The sequence below is a fragment of the Protomyctophum bolini genome, assembly GCF_963924005.1.
Source record: "Protomyctophum bolini genome assembly, chromosome: 2".
Classification (NCBI taxonomy): domain Eukaryota; kingdom Metazoa; phylum Chordata; class Actinopteri; order Myctophiformes; family Myctophidae; genus Protomyctophum; species Protomyctophum bolini.
The window spans coordinates 10,684,658-10,706,311 of record NC_137863.1 but is presented as its reverse complement, the minus strand read 5'-3'; the positions used below and the strand labels follow the sequence as shown (position 1 = coordinate 10,706,311).

The 21,654-nt window shown below is 40.4% G+C and overlaps 2 protein-coding genes across 2 annotated transcripts; both read left to right on the top strand.

Moving 5' to 3' along the window:
- Window positions 1–2,229: 2,229 nt before the first annotated feature.
- Window positions 2,230–6,376, top strand: bhlhe40 (basic helix-loop-helix family, member e40). Its single transcript, XM_080792779.1, has 5 exons — window positions 2,230–2,600; window positions 2,727–2,793; window positions 3,012–3,119; window positions 3,766–3,889; window positions 4,056–6,376. The coding sequence occupies exons 1-5, from the start codon at window positions 2,518–2,520 to the stop codon at window positions 4,892–4,894; spliced, it is 1,221 nt and encodes a 406-aa protein (XP_080648905.1). The 5' UTR covers window positions 2,230–2,517; the 3' UTR covers window positions 4,895–6,376.
- Window positions 6,377–16,727: 10,351 nt separating this feature from the next.
- Window positions 16,728–21,008, top strand: LOC308335688 (N-acylethanolamine-hydrolyzing acid amidase-like). Its single transcript, XM_080792821.1, has 11 exons — window positions 16,728–16,860; window positions 17,997–18,161; window positions 18,285–18,408; window positions 18,571–18,661; window positions 18,763–18,848; window positions 19,529–19,701; window positions 19,811–19,873; window positions 19,999–20,065; window positions 20,199–20,227; window positions 20,626–20,695; window positions 20,805–21,008. The coding sequence occupies exons 2-11, from the start codon at window positions 18,094–18,096 to the stop codon at window positions 20,823–20,825; spliced, it is 792 nt and encodes a 263-aa protein (XP_080648947.1). The 5' UTR covers window positions 16,728–16,860; window positions 17,997–18,093; the 3' UTR covers window positions 20,826–21,008.
- The last annotated feature ends 646 nt before the right edge of the window (window positions 21,009–21,654 follow it).

The window sequence follows — 21,654 nt, the reverse complement described above, 5'->3', positions numbered from 1 at the left end:
TGAAAGGTAGCAATAATTAATCTAACCTCTAATACGACATTCTAATTGTTTTTGGTAAATATAGTTAGTATTAAAGCAAAAAATGTGAGGCAATAGAATGATTTCTAGACATCGAGAGATGTTTGTTTTCTGTTTTCAGAGTACCAGTTGTCAACTGGAAGTAAGCAAGCTGCATTCTGAAAAAAGGGGGGGGGGGGAATGCTGTCAAAACAGAAAATGTGTCTAACTGTTTAGAATTAAAAGTGCAAGTCCTGTGAAAATGGGGACTTTCCTGAAAGATTCCCGCCATATAGTTTACTGAGCTCTAATAACATAATTAGCCTTCAAAAAGGCTAATTTACTCTTTTGCAGTCACGGGGCCCCATGACAGTAAAGTCATGGGGCCCTATGCTAAGTCCCACATTAATGGGACACCTTAGAATTCATATCACGTTAAGATTATGCTTCCGGCATTAGGACATAAAGCATGTATCGTGCAGCATTGAGGAGGCTATTTTAGGCTATAGGCCTAACTACAAATTGAATCTGAATTCTGAAATTCTGAAATCTGAATATTAATCATGTGGCTCTTCAGAGTAAACATCAGGATGATGATGTCTGATGTAGGCTTATATGCTACACTCGACACAAAACGAACATGTTCACAGTTCAATGCTTGAATAAAGGACATTTCTGGCTTTTTATTCTGATTTGAATAAATAACAAAACTGATGATCTTGCAGTGTATAGGAACACAGCAGCTGCCCTGCAGTTGTATAAGTAAACTTATGCACAATTCATTTTATAAACCCATCACCCACCAAAGCCACTGAACTATCCGTGCCGTGGCTATTTATAGTGGTCGCAAGAATAAATCTGCTGCTGGAGATGTCCGCGCGTGCAACCAGACAGGCGCGCTGCGCTCAGACAGACAGTTCTGTGCGTGGGTGACGTCAGCGGCAGGGATCCGCTGCTGCCATGAGGAGCTCAACGTGACAGCTCAGCTCAGTCAGTACAGCCGGTGGCAACAAACATCCATCCATTCCACAGTCACACACACACACACACACACACACACACGAGACACACGTCTCTGTCGGGTGGAAACCTCATATGTCCAAAACTGTTACTTTTCAGGAGGAAATGGAACAAATATATAGGCCTATCCTGTGTTTCAATGGATCCAAGTTTAGTCACAAGCTCTTTGTTTTAGACGTTTCATTGCCATTGGTTGGTATGTGCTAAAAACACGTAGGCCTACATCACGTGCACTTAAACATGTTCCAAACAAACTACAAGCTCATGATAACGTGAGCATGTAGATATGCTATTTCTGCTACTTTTGTGTGACACTAATAGTAGCCGCCACCCGTGATGAAGTAAGTAGGGAATGCAATTTAAAATATGGAGATATGAGGTTTCTGCCCGACAGCAACGATTCATCACAGCTCACTGGAGCGCAGGTGCACGTGCAGTGGCTTCAGATGGGTACAGTCTACACTCTACAGTAACACGTAACACGGTGTTCATGGTTGGCGAACTTGGCGACCACCCGCCACGACACATGCGATGCAACAGATTATATGCACCATCACTATATCTGCAGGGTTCTTTGGGGTGATTTGATCACTTCAGTGAAGTTCAGTGCACATACTTCACAAAAAGCCTGCAGATATAGGCCTTATAATACTGTTTAGCCCTGCACAAATAAACTCTAAAGTCGACTTACAGGCAAAGTTTGAACACAACTATGAATTCATATTATTATTATTACCCTTATTATTATTTATGATTGTTGTTTTTCTTTGTGAGAGAAGCATAGACACTTATTGTTGACGTGTAAAGGTTTGATAAGAGTGAGTCGTGAAACGTTCCACAGTTTACCAGTATGCTATTATGGTCCGTTATCAAGTGTCAACATATGAACAGGAAAGTTGCCCTACTTTCTGTCTAGTACAGAAACGTGGTCAAGTCGCACGTTCCGCGCTGCATGGTTGGTCTGTGTTTGTAAATGTGCGCACACCAGCCAGCCAGGTCGGAGGAGCGTTGTGGTACACGAGACCCGCTGCTAGACAGAGGGAGGGGGGGGTGTTCTCGTGCAGATCCGACAGAAATGGGTTGTACTCCACACGGCTTGGAAGCGCCGTTCAACACGTGAGCCTCATGTGACGATGCTGGGTCAGTCTCCAACCAAGAGACGTGCCCGTAGTCACAGGGTTTATTTAACACGTCGTCAACACCGCCCAGCTCGCGCGCTCACAGTCCTCACACACACATTTACCCGGGCGTGGGGCTCCTGAAACTCTTACTGACGAGCTTGCATCTCAGAGTGACAACACCGCATTTGCAGCGCTCTACAGACTTGGAGTGGGAAGAAGGAAAACATAGAATGATTGGATAGAAAGAACGACATTATAGACCTACTGTTATCACGCCGCCGGGAGCATAATATTTGTTTTTCTAGCTGCTACGGAGGCACATTTTGAACGCTTTGGAGGATTTAAAAAAAATTACAACTTTGGAATCGATAGAACCGAGATGGAGAGGATAACAAGTGCTCAACCACCACCTTGTATGCCAAAACACCCATCGCTGGATATGACAGAATCAGACATGCAGGGGTAAGATTGCTTTTAGTGAAACATGTTTCTATTCTATTCTATTCTATTCTATTCATATGTATCTTATATTGTAATATAATTCTCTATCAAATGACTAATCCAAATTATGTCTATTTCCTTCCAAAGAATGGATCATTTCCCCATGTACATGTACAAACCCAGAAGGGGCTTGAAGCGCGGAGATGACAGCAAGGTAAAGTTAACTTTACTTGCAGCACTGCGTTCTAATTCTCAATATTGAAATAGGCTATATATATATATATATATATATATATATATATATATATATATATATATATATATATATATTATCATCATTTTATCAACCTAATATTTATCATATTAGGTTTTATCCATTTGTCTTTTTTGTAGCCTTCATTGACAATATTCTATTATTCTTACCCCCTGCAGGAGACACACAAGTTGCCTCACAGGTTGATTGAGAAGAAAAGACGTGACAGAATCAACGAATGCATCGCCCAGCTTAAGGATTTGCTGCCAGAACATCTTAAACTTACAGTGAGTTTGAGTTGCCTATATAGATATGGCATGTGCACTAATAAGAAATGAGAATGAGACGCGACATATAGGCTTCAGATGAAGCCTTTATGTGGAATCTCAATTTTCAGAGAAGTTCAGAGACTACTAATCCTAGTCCTACACTCCTATACCTTTGTGTTTTTATTATTAATATGTATATATATTTAATATCCAGTCATTACACACACGCGTGCGTGCGTATGCACACACACACACACACACACACACACACACACACACACACACACACACACACACACACACACACTTATATATATAGTCTTAGATTAGAAGAACATATATATAGTCATAGAACATATATTAATGCATTCATTTACATTTAATTTGTTTTAAGAGTTTGGTAAAAAATATATACAATATGTATAAAAAACATGAATTGCTATTTTCAATATAAAATCTGTAGAATGTTTTACGGGATGCATTTCTTAAGATATAACAATGTTATAAAAACGTTTTAGATTACTCTATACTGTTTGCCGTTGTCTTAGAGTGTGTGTGAATTACCAGGCTTCACGCCCCATAGCGGCTTGTCCTTCTCTGTTCAGCTGCTGAATGTGTTACATAAGAAAGATCAACATGCTTATCGAAGGTCTTCCTGTTTTAGACGCTGGGTCATTTGGAGAAAGCCGTGGTGTTGGAGCTCACTCTCAAGCATGTGAAAGCCCTGAGCACGCTCCTGGAACAGCAGCAGCAGAAAATTATTGCCTTGCAGAATGGCTTGCAAATTGGTAAGTTTGATCCCAAGATATAGTATTGATAAGTCAATTGGTAGATCTTCTGTTTTTGACTGAACCACTGATGATGAACTTTTGACATTTCAAAGCTATAGTTCTGTGAAAATGTTGTTAAATTTCAGTTGAACTTGACTAATAAAACAACCATTTCTGACCTTAGACCACAGTGACAGTGCAGAGGACAACGAGGAGATGTTCCGCTCCGGGTTCCACCTATGTGCCAAGGAGGTTCTGCAGTACTTGGCCAGCCAGGAGAGCAGCAGGGACCTGACGCCATCCCATGTCATCAGTCACATTCACAAAGTAGCAGCTGAAGTCCTTCAACATCCAGCAAGCCCACGCTCAGATGAGCCCGTCCACAAATCTCCCGAGAAGCTGGAGAGGCCCACTGGGCAGCCCCCACGGTCCTCCGAGGGCCATGCCAAGAACTGTGTACCCGTCATTCAGCGGACATATCACGGAATAAGCGAGCAGAGCGGCAGTGACACAGACACGGACAGTGGCTATGGGGGTGAACACGAAAAGGGGGACTCAAAGGTTCAGCGGTCAGGATACTGTGCCAAGGATGGGGTGGCTCTGGCAGAGCGGGTGGCAGGTGCCATCAAGCTAGAGGGCGATGAGCCCCGAGCCAAGCGGTTCAGATCTGACTCCTCAGAAGACGAGAATGTCTCTGCGCAAACAGCGGGAGGTCCCGGCAGCTACATGAGCTTCTCCCCCAACCAGTCACCATTTTGCATGCCCTTCTACCTCATCCCCCCCTCTGCTGCAGCGGGGTATCTGCCCATGTTGGAGAAATGTTGGTATCCTGGAGGCATGCCCGTTATGTACCCGGGCATGAGTGCCTCTGCAGCTAGCTTGCCTCGGGACACCCTCCCATCGTCTCTGGTGATGTCCCCTAGGGCAGGCTCCCCTGTGCCGCACCAGACTCCAATGGATTCTCCTGCGCTCCTCCAAGCTTTAAAGCAGGTCGCCCCATTGAACTTGGAAACCAAAGACTAAATGTATTCTCTTTTTCTCCTCTCTCTCTCTTTGAATCCTGCCCTCTGAATGTTAAAGAGGTTGAACAGTTCACCCACTGGGAAGCCTCCTGGCGAGGACAGGCAGGGAGTAAAGCACTGTCCAACAACACAGCAGTCGTTTGGCCCGTCAACTCTCTCCCTCTTTGTCAAGAGCAAGCGGTGACTCTGATTCAGAACACTGATCATCACCCCCCTACCATCAGCTCTTCAATATAGTCTACTGAAAGGGAATGTTTGGGGGTGGGGGGAGACACCCTTAGGTTTTTCCCAAATGCAAAGGCTCACAGATCACCTGCTGGATAGCTCTGAAATTCTGTGAAGACTGTTTGTTTCAAAGATGAAGAGGACTATAGAGACTGGGAGCAATGTTTTATGGTTCTCTGAACATGGTGTTAAATATCAGAGGTAAATCCAGAATGTGATGCACAGAGATAGCCCCTCCACCCTTTACCACCAGTCTAACATGCCCTTTGCGAGTGTGTGTGTGCGCGCGCGCACACACACACACACACACACACACACACACACACACACACACACACACATGCACGTATGCCCACATACACCGGTTTGTAATGAATGTATAGATTTGAACAAAATGCCCCTGTAGATGCTGCTTTACCTGCTGTAGATCTGTGAGCGCCACACGCAAAATCCTGAACATTGGTCAATGTTCAGGACTTGGCTGTGCAGGATCTACCCCCTTGTGCATCTGTAGCTCCACCACATCCAATAAACCATTCTCTACACTAGAATGTTACCAAATCAATGTCTGGTTCATGGTGACCGGAGTTGTTGTCACAAATTCTATCGCTCCTTTCTCCCACCAACTACCTTCCAGCTAAATGGACGCAACTGTTTATAATTGTTCCAAGCATTCAGGGCGTCATCAGTATACACCAGGTGTGTCACTCATGTATGTCACAGAGTGATGCGGCTATGTATGCTTCTGTTTTTTTTACATTTACTTTTATTGTTCATGTGACATATTCAATTTTTTTTGCAAATAGTTGGGATTTCCTGTGAAGTAAATGTCTTGTAATTATTTTGTTTATATGACTCTATTTTTGATACGTGACCCACTGAGTGTATTTGTGTTGCTACTAGAGGAAGTTTTGGGTAGTCCTTTGCTGTATGTATGCCAAGAGAACGTGTACATAGCATTATGCTCAACCTCATTTACATCATGCTCGTTAATATTTCTGGTCAAGTTAAGTCTGACCTTAGTTCATGCTGTTGCCTTTACTTGTTTATAGCAGACACAAACATGACACATTTGTATTAATTCTTGAGTTTGTGGAAAAGAGGAGAGTGAATGTAATAAAAATAATAGTTTTGTATAGGAAGAGGTACTTGGGATTTTTATTTTGAGATGTAACACAAGGTTGCTTGTTGTACATATTTGATCTATAAAGTATTGTTGATATACATTAAAAATATTAATAAAGATTTTTTTTTCCTGTGGAAATTGATGTCATGTGTTTCAGTTCAAGACGGCTTTAACAGTTCAAGACAGATCCTCATAACCACATAGGCTATCCTTACATAACACTTACATAACCCATAAAGCAGCAGTGTCTGCATAAATCAATAGAAAGGCTTATATTACAAGCACTAAATAGTTAAAATATTGGATTTATAATAGAGCTTTACATGGAATGGTGCATGCTGCAATCTAGTGAATTATTTGATGGATAGCCTATTTGATATATTTATTTTAAATTTAGAAAGTAGTTGAATATCATACATTTACAATACAAGCATAAAATAAAAAGACTGACAACAATCAATTAATCTCTGACTTTGTTGGGGGAAGAAACTGAAGAAAAACAAACAACAAACATATTGTTGTAAAAAGTACACTGAAAAAGAGACACTACATGCAAGTGCTCTTGCAAGTCTTCTGATTGTAACCATTAAGAAATCTAAGTGTTCTAAGGGCAGACCGTCATGGGTCACCATGCCTTCTGCAACTTGAGGACAACAAAAATGGCATATGATATTCTCAGATGGAAAGATGGATTTTTTACTTAATTTTACGTTCATATCCTTTCTATGTTATTTCCATATCTAATCTAATGCTATCTAATTGTTTCTCTTCAGAAATGCAGAAATGTAGTTACAGCGTCGTATAACAGATCAAAACTATTGCAACAGCGCCCCCTCCTGTCCGGTTCGTGCTTCCATCATCTAACTACCTTCCACTGGCGTTTCAGGCATAGGTTTCAGGAGGTACGCAGCACCACCTGCTGGTAGGGTGGCCACCTGCAAGACCTCAGAAAGGAGGACACTTTTTGCGGGGCTCGCTCCCCCGACCCCCCCCCCCCCCCCCCCCCCCCCAGATTCCAGATATTAATATTATTACTACTACTATTGCACCTGATTTTCACCACCATCCTCTCCAGCATTATGTCCACAGAGAACATATATTTGCTAATTAAATTAACATTTTTAAATTAGGCTATAGGGTACCACAAAGGCCATTCATTTTATAATCAATTTATTTTATTTCATGTTTAGATACCGGTATGTTTTATGTTTAATCTCTTTCTTGTGGGGTTTTTTATACAGTCTTATGGTCATCGGTGTATAGGACATAGAAATAGAATGAAGCCAGTAGCCTATATGTATGTTCACAGTGCTTTAGCCTCCCTTTCTTTATGATGTCGAGCTCCATATTGCTCATTAAATGTAGTTTTTCATTTCGGCATATTTGGTTTATTTATCTCTGCATTAACTATACTAAATTGATTGTGAGAGGCTCAACAAAGTAACAAACCGACCATCCCACTGGCAGTGTTGCCAGGTTTTGGAAGAGAACCAAGCAACCATGTCTATGAAAACAAGCCCAAAAGAAGCCTGACTAGGCTTAGTAGCCTATTATATAAAACAAGCCCAAAGTCGCTTATAATTAAGCGGACATGGCAACACTCCGAACGTCTCCACTCGCTTCGGAGCTGAGCAGCGCTGCAGAGATTTTAATACCCAGGCAGACGACGTAAATGACAGTTATGGCACAAGCACTGTATATCACAAAAAACCGGACAATTATGTGTCCGGCCAGAGGTTGAGGTGGGAGGAGGACAGGTGGGTCTAAAACCGGACTGTCCGGCGTGAAACCGGACGTCTGGCCACCCTACCTGCTGGCTACGACCGGCGACTGAATAATATAAATTAAATGACCTTAATAATTGTTTGTTTTTAGATGTTTATTCTCGCAGTTGCAACATAATAACTCAGCATTCTGACGTTTCTTTCGCCATGATCTTTCCTTTATACACACGAGTTTGTCAACCCGCACATGCATATCATAGCATTAATATTATTACATTGTTATTATCCATTACAGGATCATAGGATCGAAGTCCGTTTCCGAGTAAAAGTTGTAAACTTGTGACGTGAGTGATTTCATTTGCCTATGTCACAGTTGTAAAGTTGTGCGGGGACGCCGGGGAGCGTTGAATAATGAGATAGAGATGATCATCGAAAGGCAGTTCCCTGTGTGCGATGCATTCAACATAGAATCGTGTTTTGATCCACGTCCATGTTTTGGTTGCCTCCACTGAACCCATAAATGAGATTGAGGGTAAACACAGAAACTATAGGAACACGTGGGGGCATGGGGTGAAAGTGAAACGTCCTTGTAACTTGCGCATGTCTCGGCTCGATGCTTCTAGAAACAATACAGTGTTCTCAGTGTCCACGACACGTGGTCTACTCTCAACTTCCAATCCCAAAACACGGAAGTTCAAGATGAGAACAATGTGACACTGCTTGTTTTAGTTCGTTCTGAAGTTAGTTCGTTAGTTCGCTATGTGGCGTGTACTGGAGCTGATTTTGCTTTGTCTAATCGCACCTGATGGGAATATTTCCACCATTATACTTGAAAGGACTGTATTAGAATAAAGACTATGATAAATAAGGAAAGGCTTCAATAGCAGAGAGCTTGGAGCTCCGGGAACACCGGAACTGTATAAATACTTTTGGAAGTAATCTAATTACAATAAATACTCTTCACTGGAATAGAAGCAGAAGGCTGGTAACTTTACAGAAATGGTTATAAAAACCTTTTGAACTATAATGAGTAAAAGTCAGAGTATTACAGAGTTAACCAAAATACCTTAGAATGAATTTGACAGACACAAGGAAGACAATTTCAGACAAGCAGAGCTAGGAGGGGGTTCAATCAGATATATTCATATTCACCATTGTATCGGGAGAGAAGAAGGCATGTAATCCGGACAGCGTTTCCACAAGGATCTCTGACCATGTCCAAATTGAACATGGTTAATATAGCATACCGTAATCAATACACCGGAAAATGTGTTGAACAACAAGGTCAATAAACATATTTGTTTACAAATGGACAGATAATGCAAGACGTCACGAATATTGCATACAGGAACTATCTCACGGGGCAGAGATAGTCCGGACATGCAATATCAGTTAGTGGAACCGGGGGACAGGGCATAACGTCATTGAGTGCAGTTTGCAGTCTGTTAGAGCGAATACTAACTTCAAGGGCAAAAACACAGAGGCTGGGTGTTATGGCAAATGGAAACAAAACAATTCTTATCTACCAACGCTAGCTAGGAGAGCAGTGTTACTATCTAAACTCTGGCGGGGCCAGAACCATACTATTTTACAGTCAGTGGGACAGCGTGACATCAAATGTCAGTCACAGGGCAATGCATAATCCATAATTTGGCAAGACCATAGGAGACACCGGGTCATAAGATTAAAAGGGCAAAGGACTCATGACCATCACCCACAAAACCACAGAAAATACCTAACAAGATCCATCGCATTTGTGGGCGAAGGGTCATGTGACCTTTGACAATATCATATCCTCAGGGGGAAAACTTACTTTTTACTATGAATCAAAATGGAACAGAATGGCAAAACCTGGAACGAAACAGGAACAATGAAAAATAAAAAAAACATAATAATTGACTGTACTAGGCATATAATCCTTATTTAGATGGTACTGTGGGAGAGAGAGAGAATGGTTTTTCTCTCGCGATGATGTCTTCGGGGTTCGATACCCAGCAACTGGTGCAGCCTCCAGGCCGGCAGCAGTGTTCGTTAGAGCTCGTCTTCGGGGTCCCCTCGGGACCCAGCAACAAATGTTCATTCTCACAATCAGCTCGTGGTCGGAACTGCTGCGAGAGTTCTTCGGACAGTCAATCAGCTCATGGTCAGAGCGGACTGCCTGCTTTAGTTCTTCTTGGCTCGTTGTCGGAGCCCATTCTTCGCCCCCTCCCCCCCCTGTATAGGTGACCCGACATGAACTTAGTTTCTCAATGTACAGATATGCTTGATCTCTGCAGCAAACGGGAGAAAACTGGCTGGGTGTCCTATCATAGTTCTTGGAGAGGGGGTAATGGGGTACTGTGATGGTGGGGCGCTCCTGCGCGATGTCGCAACAATGTCTTTGGGAGTCCCTTAGTACCATATAAAGGTCAATTATAGAATCAAGTGGATTCTTGGGGAGATTAATGCCTAGTTCAATCAAAATCATGATGATAAAAACCAAAATAATAAAATGGAGAAGGAGATGTTCCTATATTAAACAATTTAAGGTCAAAGGGGTGAACTGTTTTAAGGGAGGGATATTCCAATTCAGGGGAAATATGAATCAAATATGAAATTTTAAATAATCAAAATATGATGAGGTGGGATAATGAATCATAATGGAATGAAATTTAGATTGTCCAAATATCGATTGTCCAAAAATGGGATAATTCAGTTTACACAATTTATGTAATGGGCTTTCAGATCTTATTATGAAATAGAATGGAATGGCTAAAAACCTTTTTATTAAAAGTAATACAAAAAGTCAATTAAGTCAAATGTCACCTGTCTACCCGTCAGGATAAGCGAGCAATCAGTCAATGTCCGGTAACTATCAGTTTCCTGCTGTCAATGCTGAGGGAATAGTTGGTCATATCTGTCTACTGGTAGTAGAGGAACATGGTCTATGTTTGTCAGTCAAAATAAAATCAGTACATATTAAATCAAATCAAATCAAAATGACCTAATATTTATTTAATTGTGGGGAGAATGGAATATTTCAACTAATATTTTATTCAATAGAGGGGAGAAGGGATGATTAATCTAATATTATTCTACTATTAGGTAGAGAGAGGTAAATATTAGGGGAACATGGCTTGGGAAGCAGAAATTAGCAAACAGAAAAGAAAAACATTTAATAAACCACATACAACAAATGTCTGGTGAAACGTGAGTGGAATAACTTTGTTCCATATGGAAATCTATGGGCAACTGATTAGGGCAGACTGTTCTGGGGGTTGGGCCTAACCATAGTGAATTCAGACGGTTCTGAGTTGGTTCGGGATCAAGTGGCAAACCTTGAAGGAATGTCGACGTCCACAACCACAAATGAAGACCAGTCAGACCAGCAGAGCAATCTCCCTCGTATTTTGTGGAAGTCGAAATTCCGTGGTTTGTCCCTTGACCACGACCACGCACAGAGATCCGTATCTAAAGATAAAACATAAAAACAAAGAACAAACTGGTGAATGAAATGAAACAATAATTCTGACAACCCATTATCAAACTGGTTCATACACCTGCGCATGTACACTGGGCAGGTGAAAGGCAGAAAGAGAAAGGTATCTTAAAAATAAATATTATTTATTTCTCCTGAGCGCTCTTCCCATCGCATTTGTACATTACTAGGATGGAGGGAGGGCGTAGGGAGATCGACGAAGGAGGAATAAGAATATAAACAAACTGGGTCTTATCAAAATAATAAATACTTAAATACTTATATACATATTTATATTTCTCCTACGCGTTCCTCAAACATGCTTTTTTATGGAGGGAGGGTATTTTAGAGAAACAGATGTTCCCCCAATCTACGCATATCACAGTTTATAGCACATTGCAGAACTACCAAGGAGAATAATACCATATCCTGAGAGAGACAGAGAAAGGATGTAAACGATTGATCGTTCACATGTTATGCACAAAATTATGTCTTCTAAATGTCACACTAATCAACTGAGAAACTAGTTGTGAATTCTGAGCGTTAAGTCCGCATTTAATACAGAATAACTAATGAACTGATGTAATTGGCACACTAATCAACTGAGAAACTAGTTATGCACTGTATTATCAAAATAATAAATACTTAAATACTTATTTATATTTCTCCTGAGCTTTCCTCAAACATGCACTTTTTATGGAGGGAGGGTACCTAGAGAAACAGATGTTCCCCCTTGCACGCATTTACACAGTTAAGAGCGCATTGCAGAAGACCCAGGAGAAATAGCGAGAAAGAGAGATCGAAAGTATGTGTATATCAGATTCAACTTCAACAGACATGTGGACGACTGATAATGAACACATGGTACAAGACAGTTAGAGAGAGATGTTTTTCTATAGTACACAAAGAGAGAAGGATCGAGAGAGACTATATCGACGGTAGACTCCCCTTATCGGGAAGATCTATTTTACCCAGCAACAGTGAGTCTGTCCTTCCCCTTCAAGTCTTGTGGGTTCAAAAAAGTTACTCTTCTACTTTTCTTTAGGTCTAGGGAGAAAGTATGTATATTTCTCCAATCTTACTGCTGACCGTTTGAATCCGAACGACACATGTTTTGCCTTAAATTATGTCTTCCAAATGTCACACTAATCAACTGAGAAACTAGTTGTGACTTCTGAGCGTTAAAACCGCATTTAATACAGAATAACTGATGTAATTGGCACACTAATCAACTGAGAAACTAGTTGTGCACTGTATTAAATAAGACAATGACTGATGTAATTGGCACCTTAATCAACTGAGAAATTAATGGTGCGTTGTATTGAATAAGACAATACTGGGCTTAGTAAACAATACTGGTATGGCTTTCAAAATAAACTGAGATATAGTGAAAGATGGATGTGAAGAAACTGAGATCTTCACCCCACGAGTAATGCCGTACTTTTCTGCGTGCACATCGGCTTAGCTACTTGCCGCTAATCAACTGAGAGACTAGTCGCACAGTCACAGAAATTGCCAAAAGAGAGAAAAGTGAGAACCACAGAGAAAATGAAAACCGGTTTATCTGTGACATCGAGTAGCGCTACAGGAAGTCAACAGTCCACCAGCTCGCGAAATAGAAGTATTGGTACTTAAAACAGGATATGGTTTTTCTTCTCCTTTTTTTTTTTTACATAAAATAATAGAATAATTATATTTATATTTGTACTTCTCGTAACCGTTCTTTAACCGTGCGCATATCACCTTTATATGGAGGGAGGATACATATGAAGAGACACATGTACGCATATACACAGTTTATAGGGAGGGAGAGCACATCTCCGAACGACCAAGGATAAGAGAGTAAAGTACAAAAAAAAAAATACAATAATAATCACTATTATAATAGGGAACTTGTTTTAACTAATTGAGTGAGATATCAAGACATCTGCTTTTTTGTTCTAGGTGATAAGTTGGTGTTAGTACTATGGACTATAGCACCTGAATTGTCAACATAAAGAAAAATAAATAAATTCAAAATTAAAATTCAAAATGAAATTCAAATTCAAATTCAAATTAAAAAAATTAAGATAAAATTCAAAATAAAATTCAAAATTAAAATTCAAAATTAAAATTCAAAATTAAAATTCAAAATTAAAATTGAAAAAATTAAAATTAAAATTAATTTAAATAAATAAATTAATAATACTGGGAAGTTAACCTAACTTAAAAATGAAATATTAAATGTTATTTAGTTGTATTTTGGTAGAATGGAGGCTATACTTGAGAAATGGTGGAATCGGAGTCTGACAGTAATTGTCGTCACGATCCTATATTTCTTAATAATGTAATATTAAATGTAGAAATTAGTGGAGAGTTGTAACCAAATGTAAAGTGAAATGTTCCTTACTCACGCACACGCACACATGTAAACACAGAGAGAGAGAGAGACCCAAAACAGGCCCATACAGACACAAACATACATGAAGGAGATGGAGGTTCTCTGTTGAAATAGGATAAAGTGAAATTTGTACTAAGGCCATTAAAAATGTATGAAATGCAGTAAAAACTGTATAAATACCAAAATTTAAATTTGCGTTTAGGCTCCCTGACTATCATTTGGAAATATGAAAAATGTACTCTTTGGCTCCCTGACTAAAAGTCAGGATATTAGATTGGCTTTACCTAAAACACTTCTAAAGTTATGAAACAAGATGGCGTTGCACACAGTCACGAAGGAAAGCTCGTATGAGCCAGGCTCACAGACAGAGTGAGAGGATTCCTCTCACACACACGCACACACCTTAACACTACCGGGAGTGAAATGGGAGATTCGTAAATCAAAACATACAGCAGGGGTGGATTCACACACACACACGTGCACACACACGCACGCACACTAAGACTGTATCTGGGATACATAACAAAGTAAGCACGCACGCACATGCACACACAAACATTTGATGGAGAAATGTTTTGAACTGTATTCTAAAAAGTTTATCTGGGAAAGAAATAGAACGTCTCAGCGTCAATGATATGAGAAATAATTTGAACCTAATTATTATAGGATGAAAGTATTGAATGGTCAACGGTCGTATCATGATAAGTTAAAAATCCCTGTTGGTGTTCAGTAGGGAAAGCTCGTATGAGACAGGACCAGACATAGACGAACAGGAGCAGGACAGAGAGTGAGAGGGAAAACTCTTATGAGACAAGGCCGCATAGCGTGTACACGCTCACACAGAGGAGAGGAGACAGAGTCTCTCCCACACAAATACCACTGATAAGAAGAGCCCCCTCTAAAATAGAGAGTGTCTTAGACCAAGTGAATGTGAATAGCAGATAAAAAGTCAAAATGTATCTTTAAAAATGGGAATCAAATAGTCAAATTGAATAATGGCATCATTAATAACTTATATTGTTTTGGGATGTTAAAAATTGAATGAATTAATTAGTGCTAAGCACTGGGAAAAGCGTGTGAATGAACGCCAGTCAGTTTATGGACCGTTATAAGGTAGAAAATTCACCCTTGCTTCGCTCGCTCCGTGTCGACTCAGAGTAGAAAGCAAGAATAAATAGAATAATACATATATACACTTCCCGCACACAATGAAGCGATCGTTCTAAACCGAGTGCTGGAAGTCTATATATGTAGTTATGGTCCACAAACTGACAATTCTAAAAACAATTTATGACATTAGACAGAAAGAACTCAAAATAATTCCGCTACTTTGTCTGAAGTTGATAAACAACTAAAAATTAATGCCTCGCTGCTCGAGGTGGTATCAGGGGAAGAATTATAATGACAGTATAATCTATTTAAGCTAAAGGTAGACTGAGAAAGACATCAAGCATTGATTTACTTAACTTGTATAGAAACCGGAGCAGACAATCATTGTCCGTAGGAAGAAGGACCCAGCAGCAGAGAGACAGCCGGGGTTGGAGCAGGTTTGGGTCTGTGGAGGACCATCCGACCATGGACAAGCCGAGCTTGTCAAGCCCCATGGGTCGATCGCTCGTCCACAGATCCGTGGAGAGGTCCATGAAGTGTTCACTACTGTTGAGACGTGAGCCGTTCATGGACCCCAAAATAAAAAATCGCTTGTCCGTCGAAATCTGATGACATACCATTCCGATACAATGGCGAAAACTGATCAAAAGGAAACCCCATGCTCAAAAAAAAAGTGTTTGTCTGATCTCTTCCTTGTGTGTGTCAAGTGAATTTGAGGGAGTTTTAGGGAGTGAATCTACAGGACTGAGTTTTGTTTTCTTTTTCAGAGCAGCTAATATAAGGGAACTGATTCTTTGCCTTTAGGAGGAGTATAAGCTTAATCAAATAAATTAGGCTTTATACTCGTTAAAGGACGGCAAGATTGGACCAAATTGATGGGAATATTTCCACCATTATACTTGAAAGGACTGTATTAGAATAAAGACTATGATAAATAAGGAAAGGCTTCAATAGCAGAGAGCTTGGAGCTCCGGGAACACCGGAACTGTATAAATACTTTTGGAAGTAATCTAATTACAATAAATACTCTTCACTGGAATAGAAGCAGAAGGCTGGTAACTTTACAGAAATGGTTATAAAAACCTTTTGAACTATAATGAGTAAAAGTCAGAGTATTACAGAGTTAACCAAAATACCTTAGAATGAATTTGACAGACACAAGGAAGACAATTTCAGACAAGCAGAGCTAGGAGGGGGTTCAATCAGATATATTCATATTCACCATTGTATCGGGAGAGAAGAAGGCATGTAATCCGGACAGCGTTTCCACAAGGATCTCTGACCATGTCCAAATTGAACATGGTTAATATAGCATACCGTAATCAATACACCGGAAAATGTGTTGAACAACAAGGTCAATAAACATATTTGTTTACAAATGGACAGATAATGCAAGACGTCACGAATATTGCATACAGGAACTATCTCACGGGGCAGAGATAGTCCGGACATGCAATATCAGTTAGTGGAACCGGGGGACAGGGCATAACGTCATTGAGTGCAGTTTGCAGTCTGTTAGAGCGAATACTAACTTCAAGGGCAAAAACACAGAGGCTGGGTGTTATGGCAAATGGAAACAAAACAATTCTTATCTACCAACGCTAGCTAGGAGAGCAGTGTTACTATCTAAACTCTGGCGGGGCCAGAACCATACTATTTTACAGTCAGTGGGACAGCGTGACATCAAATGTCAGTCACAGGGCAATGCATAATCCATAATTTGGCAAGACCATAGGAGACACCGGGTCATAAGATTAAAAGGGCAAAGGACTCATGACCATCACCCACAAAACCACAGAAAATACCTAACAGCACCATCCAGGACTGACTTCGCTCCGCCCGTGGTAAACATCAGCTTGGATGATCCCCCCGAAATTCGATGGGAGCCTTTAACGAAAGCATTTGATATCAACTTCGTGAGGGAAGCAGCCGCTCAAATAATTGAGTAAGTTGCACATAGGCTATAGCATAGTATATATATTGTGTGTGTGTGTGTGTGTGTGTGTGTGTGTGTGTGTGTGTGTGCGCGCGCGCGAGAAATGTAATAAACAAGTGCAGAACTCCAAGTTGCATAGCCTGCCCTAAATGTTGTGCATTCAAAGATGTAAGCAACTGTACAAAGTGTTCGCATCAAATACTTCCAAGAACGAAACGTTGTATGCTCATTATGCAGAATGGCCGCATATTAATGTGTTATTAATGTTGCAGCTTTTTTTTGGATTGATTGATTGATTGATTTATTAACAGTTTGCAGAATTACAGTACATTTCAAGTACAACTCAATACAAAAACTGTTAAAACTGTTGTTTTTTGTTGTTGTTGTTTTTTGTCTTTTTCTTGCACTATAGATGTCTTTATGACTGTTGGTAGGGCGTTCCACATTTTGGTGGCATAGGAGCGAAATGAATATACCGGTAGTCCCTTGTTTGTGCCAAATCTGAGTTGCACATGGTTTCTTGAACTACCTCTGGTGTTGTGGGTGTGGACTTCGTATTTAGACAGGTACATGGGTATCTTGGTGGTGTAGCGAATCTTGTGGACCAGACCCATTGCAAGGTGCTGTACTCTGTCATCAAACCTAAGCCATTCCAGCCTGTCAAAGTGGGGAGGGGTGAGGTGGGTTCGGGGAGTGAGGCCAAGTAGTAGCCTGACCAGTTTGTTTTGAATAGAAATAGGGTAGGAAATTGGCCAGTTTGAAATCTTGGGGGACCTGTCCCTGTTTGATGGAGAGGTTTATTATGTGGGTGATGATTGGAGCTATAGAGATGGCCGAGTCTCTGAGAAATTTGGAGGGTATATTGTCATAGCCAGTGGCCTTGTGGGGTTGAAGGGCACTCAGTTTTTTAAGTACCTCCTCAGTTGTTACCATTGTCAGTTTAAAATCTTTACCACCACAACGCCCAGAGTGGGAGGGCAGTTTGTTAACCAGCGTTGTTGCAATGTTTGTAAAGAAGATGTTTAAGTAGTTGGCTTACTTGGCTACATCAAATGCCCTCCATCCCACAGTTTTCTCAGTTTTCCCTTGTGAGATAGGCCTAGTGAAATAAATGATATATGTCACCTTTGTTTTCTTTTTTGTAGTAACACTGTTCCAAAATGGGTGCATCATGCAATTGCTCCTCTTGTGACGGCGTTGGAAAACTACCTCCCTCAACCCTATGCAGGGGAGATCCGTGGCATGGCCTCACACTTTGAAGCAAGTCCCTCAGATATCATCCTTCTCAACTTCGCCTACGAAATATCTGCGTAAGATTTAAAAACGATGTTGTTACAGCTCTTGGGCAAAGTTTATTATAGGGACCATGGACCCAATATATTGAAAGTAGGTGCTCTGTATAGTATGAACACACTTTTTGTACTTACTCCCAGATTTTGCACCAGCATCGTTGCACAGGACACAAATGGCAAAATATATCATGGCCGGAATTTAGATTACCCACATGACATTCTAAGGAATCTTACTGTCAACCTAATATTTCTCAAGAATAACCAGGTACGTTTTGTTCCAGAACTAATCTTTATCAGTTCAATGATCGTTTAAAGTGTTTATAAACTGTTGTACTATACCTCATCACCAGAGACAATTATTGTACCTATGTGCCCTATGAAAGCCCCAAGTGATCAGATGAAGACAATTGTTGTTGGCAAACTCTAGGTGGTGTACAGTGGAACCTCATTTGCAGGCTATGTTGGCCTGTGGACAGGACAGAGCCCAAATAAGTTCACCGTCTCTGGGGACCAGCGCGGTAGGACCATATCAGCTACAGAAAGTTTTTTTTAAGTCAGTTTGTTGCTGTTCATTTGTATTCAAGCTTGTTTGTGTTACACTGTGTTACATTGTAATCAGGTAAAGACCACTGGTGGGACTATTGGAAGAATGTGGTGTCTGCCTTCCTGTTGAGAAGAACCCCAGTTAGCTGGTTGGTGAGGGAGGTGCGTTTGACTTTTGACTACACTAGGCGCTCCTGTGGCCAGGGAAATTATATACTTCACCGGCAGGTTTCAGAAAGTAATTTTTTGCCACTCACTCCCGCATAACTTCCGGCCGGGTATGATGATGATGTCACGAGCATACCCTCTATTCCTATGGGCTGGGCACCTATCAGCGGGGAGTGGGAGGAGTAAGACGTAGCTTAATTGGCATAACAACTAAATTGGGGAGAAAAATGGGTCCATGTTTAGCCCATTGATAAAATCACCCGGAGGGAAGATTTCTCTGCAATTGGTTAGTCCGTTGTTAAGCCAACTGGCCGACCAATGATCCCAGCCTTTTCTCCGAGAAGAAAAGCCTGATCACGACTTAATGCAAAGAGGGCGGGACTTCCGTTGTATGTAATTTCCCCAGAAACGTAAAATGTAAAATGCTTTGTCAAGCCTCAACGTAATTTCCTTGGGCGCTACTTCCACCAAATTCCGGTACTTCTGCTTAGACACTCAACCAGCTCAGTCTTGCTCAGCGTGATTACAATTAGTCTTATTCTAAAATCTATAACATTTGTGGCTTTTGAAAAAGGTTGGCAGTAATGTAAAGTATGCATATACATGAGTTGTACTAGTAAATTGGTTAAATGTGCAAACACACTGAACTAACTGACTGATTCTTTGCTGAACAGACCTTGGAAGGAGCTGAGGACTTTCAGGATGCAGTGATGCGGCTATCCAAAATCCCTATAATCACAGGAGTGTATTATATTGTGGCCGGAGTGAAGGCAGGGGAAGGAGTTGTTATAACCAGGGACAGGAAAGGCCCTGCTGATATCTGGCCATTGGATCCACTGAACGGAGCGTATGTGAAACAAAGGGTCATTCAGTATTATATTGAGCAGAATGCTGTGGAAGTGGCGTGTCAAGTGTTGATATTAAAAAACAGAAAAATATGTTCCGTTCAATTCCAGATGGTACAGAGTGGAGACAAACTATGACCACTGGGTTCCTTCCCCAGGAGGGGATGTTCGAAGGTCTGTGACTCATGAGCAGTTGCAGTGTTGCACTCATTACTCAATCATACATGCAATACAGTAAATACAGTCTGCATAGTTGGTTGTAAAATACTTCTTATTTCTGTTCTGATTATTCCTTAAAGAGTGGTTGCCAGCAAAGCATTAAATTTAACTGGTCAAGATCACATCAACATGGATACACTTTATACGGCAAGTATCGTCCAATTAAACTGTTTTATGTATTCTTCATTCCACATTTCCTCAGACAAATTGAGACCATGCATTTGCTGAACTTCAACAATGGAAGAATGAATAGATTTGTAATGTAGTCTTTTTCTTCCAGGTTTTGACACAGTTTCCAGTGTGTAACGGGTAAGAAGGAAGTTATCTGTTGATTATGGCTTCATCCATTTATTTAGTGAATCACATGACTACTTATCTCCCCTGAGTTGGGGCAGTTATGTGGACAGCAATGTTTTCGGTTCCCTTTTCCTCAAATCAGCAGTCATGTGAGTTGGCCCTTGTTTCAGATTCATATATTGTAGATTTTCATCTGGAGTTAATTTAGAGATACTATAAAAGTCTTAAAAGAGGACAGCATGTTAAATCATCGTATCCCAGGAAGAGTAGCTAATGCCTTGTGTAATAGCGAATGGGAATCTGAATAAACAATAAATAGTCTAGTTAAACTTCTGTCATGTAACCTATATTACATATTGTAATCAGTGCTTGTGTCTGTCAAATGTAATGCCTTGTTTGCTATGTTCCAGAATAACTGTTTACACAACAACAATGAGTGCAGCGCTCTCTGAGAAATATAGATCACTTGTCAGACCAAAGGCAATTATTGTTTTTATCTTGTCTCTCAGAACAAATTCCTCTCAAATTGATATAACTGGATTGTTACATTCAAATGAAACATTAACTTGTTCTGCCTTTTTGTTTGAAGGGTTGCCGTTGGATCGACTAAATCTTAAGTGTGAGCCTTGCTGATTTGGCTGTTTTGCACAACTCCAGTGATTTATGATGGACAAACCTTTACATTAGTGTGTCAACTTCATACTGTGGAACTTTTGTCAATGAATTGTACTTTAGAATAACTAAATATAAGACTGGTTTATCCTCTAATAAAGCCTGCTGGCCTAATGCTGCTGATACTGCTGCTGTGTGTATTAGATACAATGACCCATTACATGATTTTAGTTTAACACAAATTTGATGTACCATGGTGACATCACAGGGAGAGCAAATTCAAAATATTAGTCAGTCTTAGTGCATTATGATTTGTAGTTTGGGGATTTGTCTGCTGAACAAATCAATTAATTGTCATTAGTAATACTCATATCATGTTGCTGTGTTTTACAGCTGTGTTCATGTTACAATATTCTAGTATACTTATGTTAGCTATATATGTATGAAAGTTTTGCATTGCTGAGATATAAAGCAGACTAAACTGCAGTACTACACCACCTCTTTCATGATGCCCAAGCAATCTGTCAACATCATTGAGACTGTTAGTTAAGTTCAACTGTTAACTGTTCAACTTTTGTTGTTTTCATAGGCATATTCATATTTTTGTTACGAATAAGGGACATTAATTTCGATTAATTGAGTACATGATGACCCAAATGGAAACAAGCCCGAAAGGCTTACTTGGATTCATCCTTTTAGCAGACCTTGTGTTGTATTTATAAAAATAATGATGCATTGATTGGTTGTGGAAACAGTGAGCATGGGTTGATTGTTCAGACTGTTGCCTCTTGACAATTATAGCCAGGGCTGCTATTCCAAAGCCCCCT

Coding starts and splice junctions, on each gene's coding strand:
- bhlhe40 (XM_080792779.1), top strand. CDS start 2,518: ATGGAGAGGATAACAAGTGCTCAACCACCACCTTGTATGCCAAAACAC. Junction 2,794..3,011: donor AGCGCGGAGATGACAGCAAG/GTAAAGTTAACT, acceptor TACCCCCTGCAG/GAGACACACAAGTTGCCTCA. Junction 3,120..3,765: donor CAGAACATCTTAAACTTACA/GTGAGTTTGAGT, acceptor TTCCTGTTTTAG/ACGCTGGGTCATTTGGAGAA.
- LOC308335688 (XM_080792821.1), top strand. CDS start 18,094: ATGGCCTCACACTTTGAAGCAAGTCCCTCAGATATCATCCTTCTCAAC. Junction 18,662..18,762: donor CGTCTCTGGGGACCAGCGCG/GTAGGACCATAT, acceptor CATTGTAATCAG/GTAAAGACCACTGGTGGGAC. Junction 19,874..19,998: donor CCAGGAGGGGATGTTCGAAG/GTCTGTGACTCA, acceptor TATTCCTTAAAG/AGTGGTTGCCAGCAAAGCAT.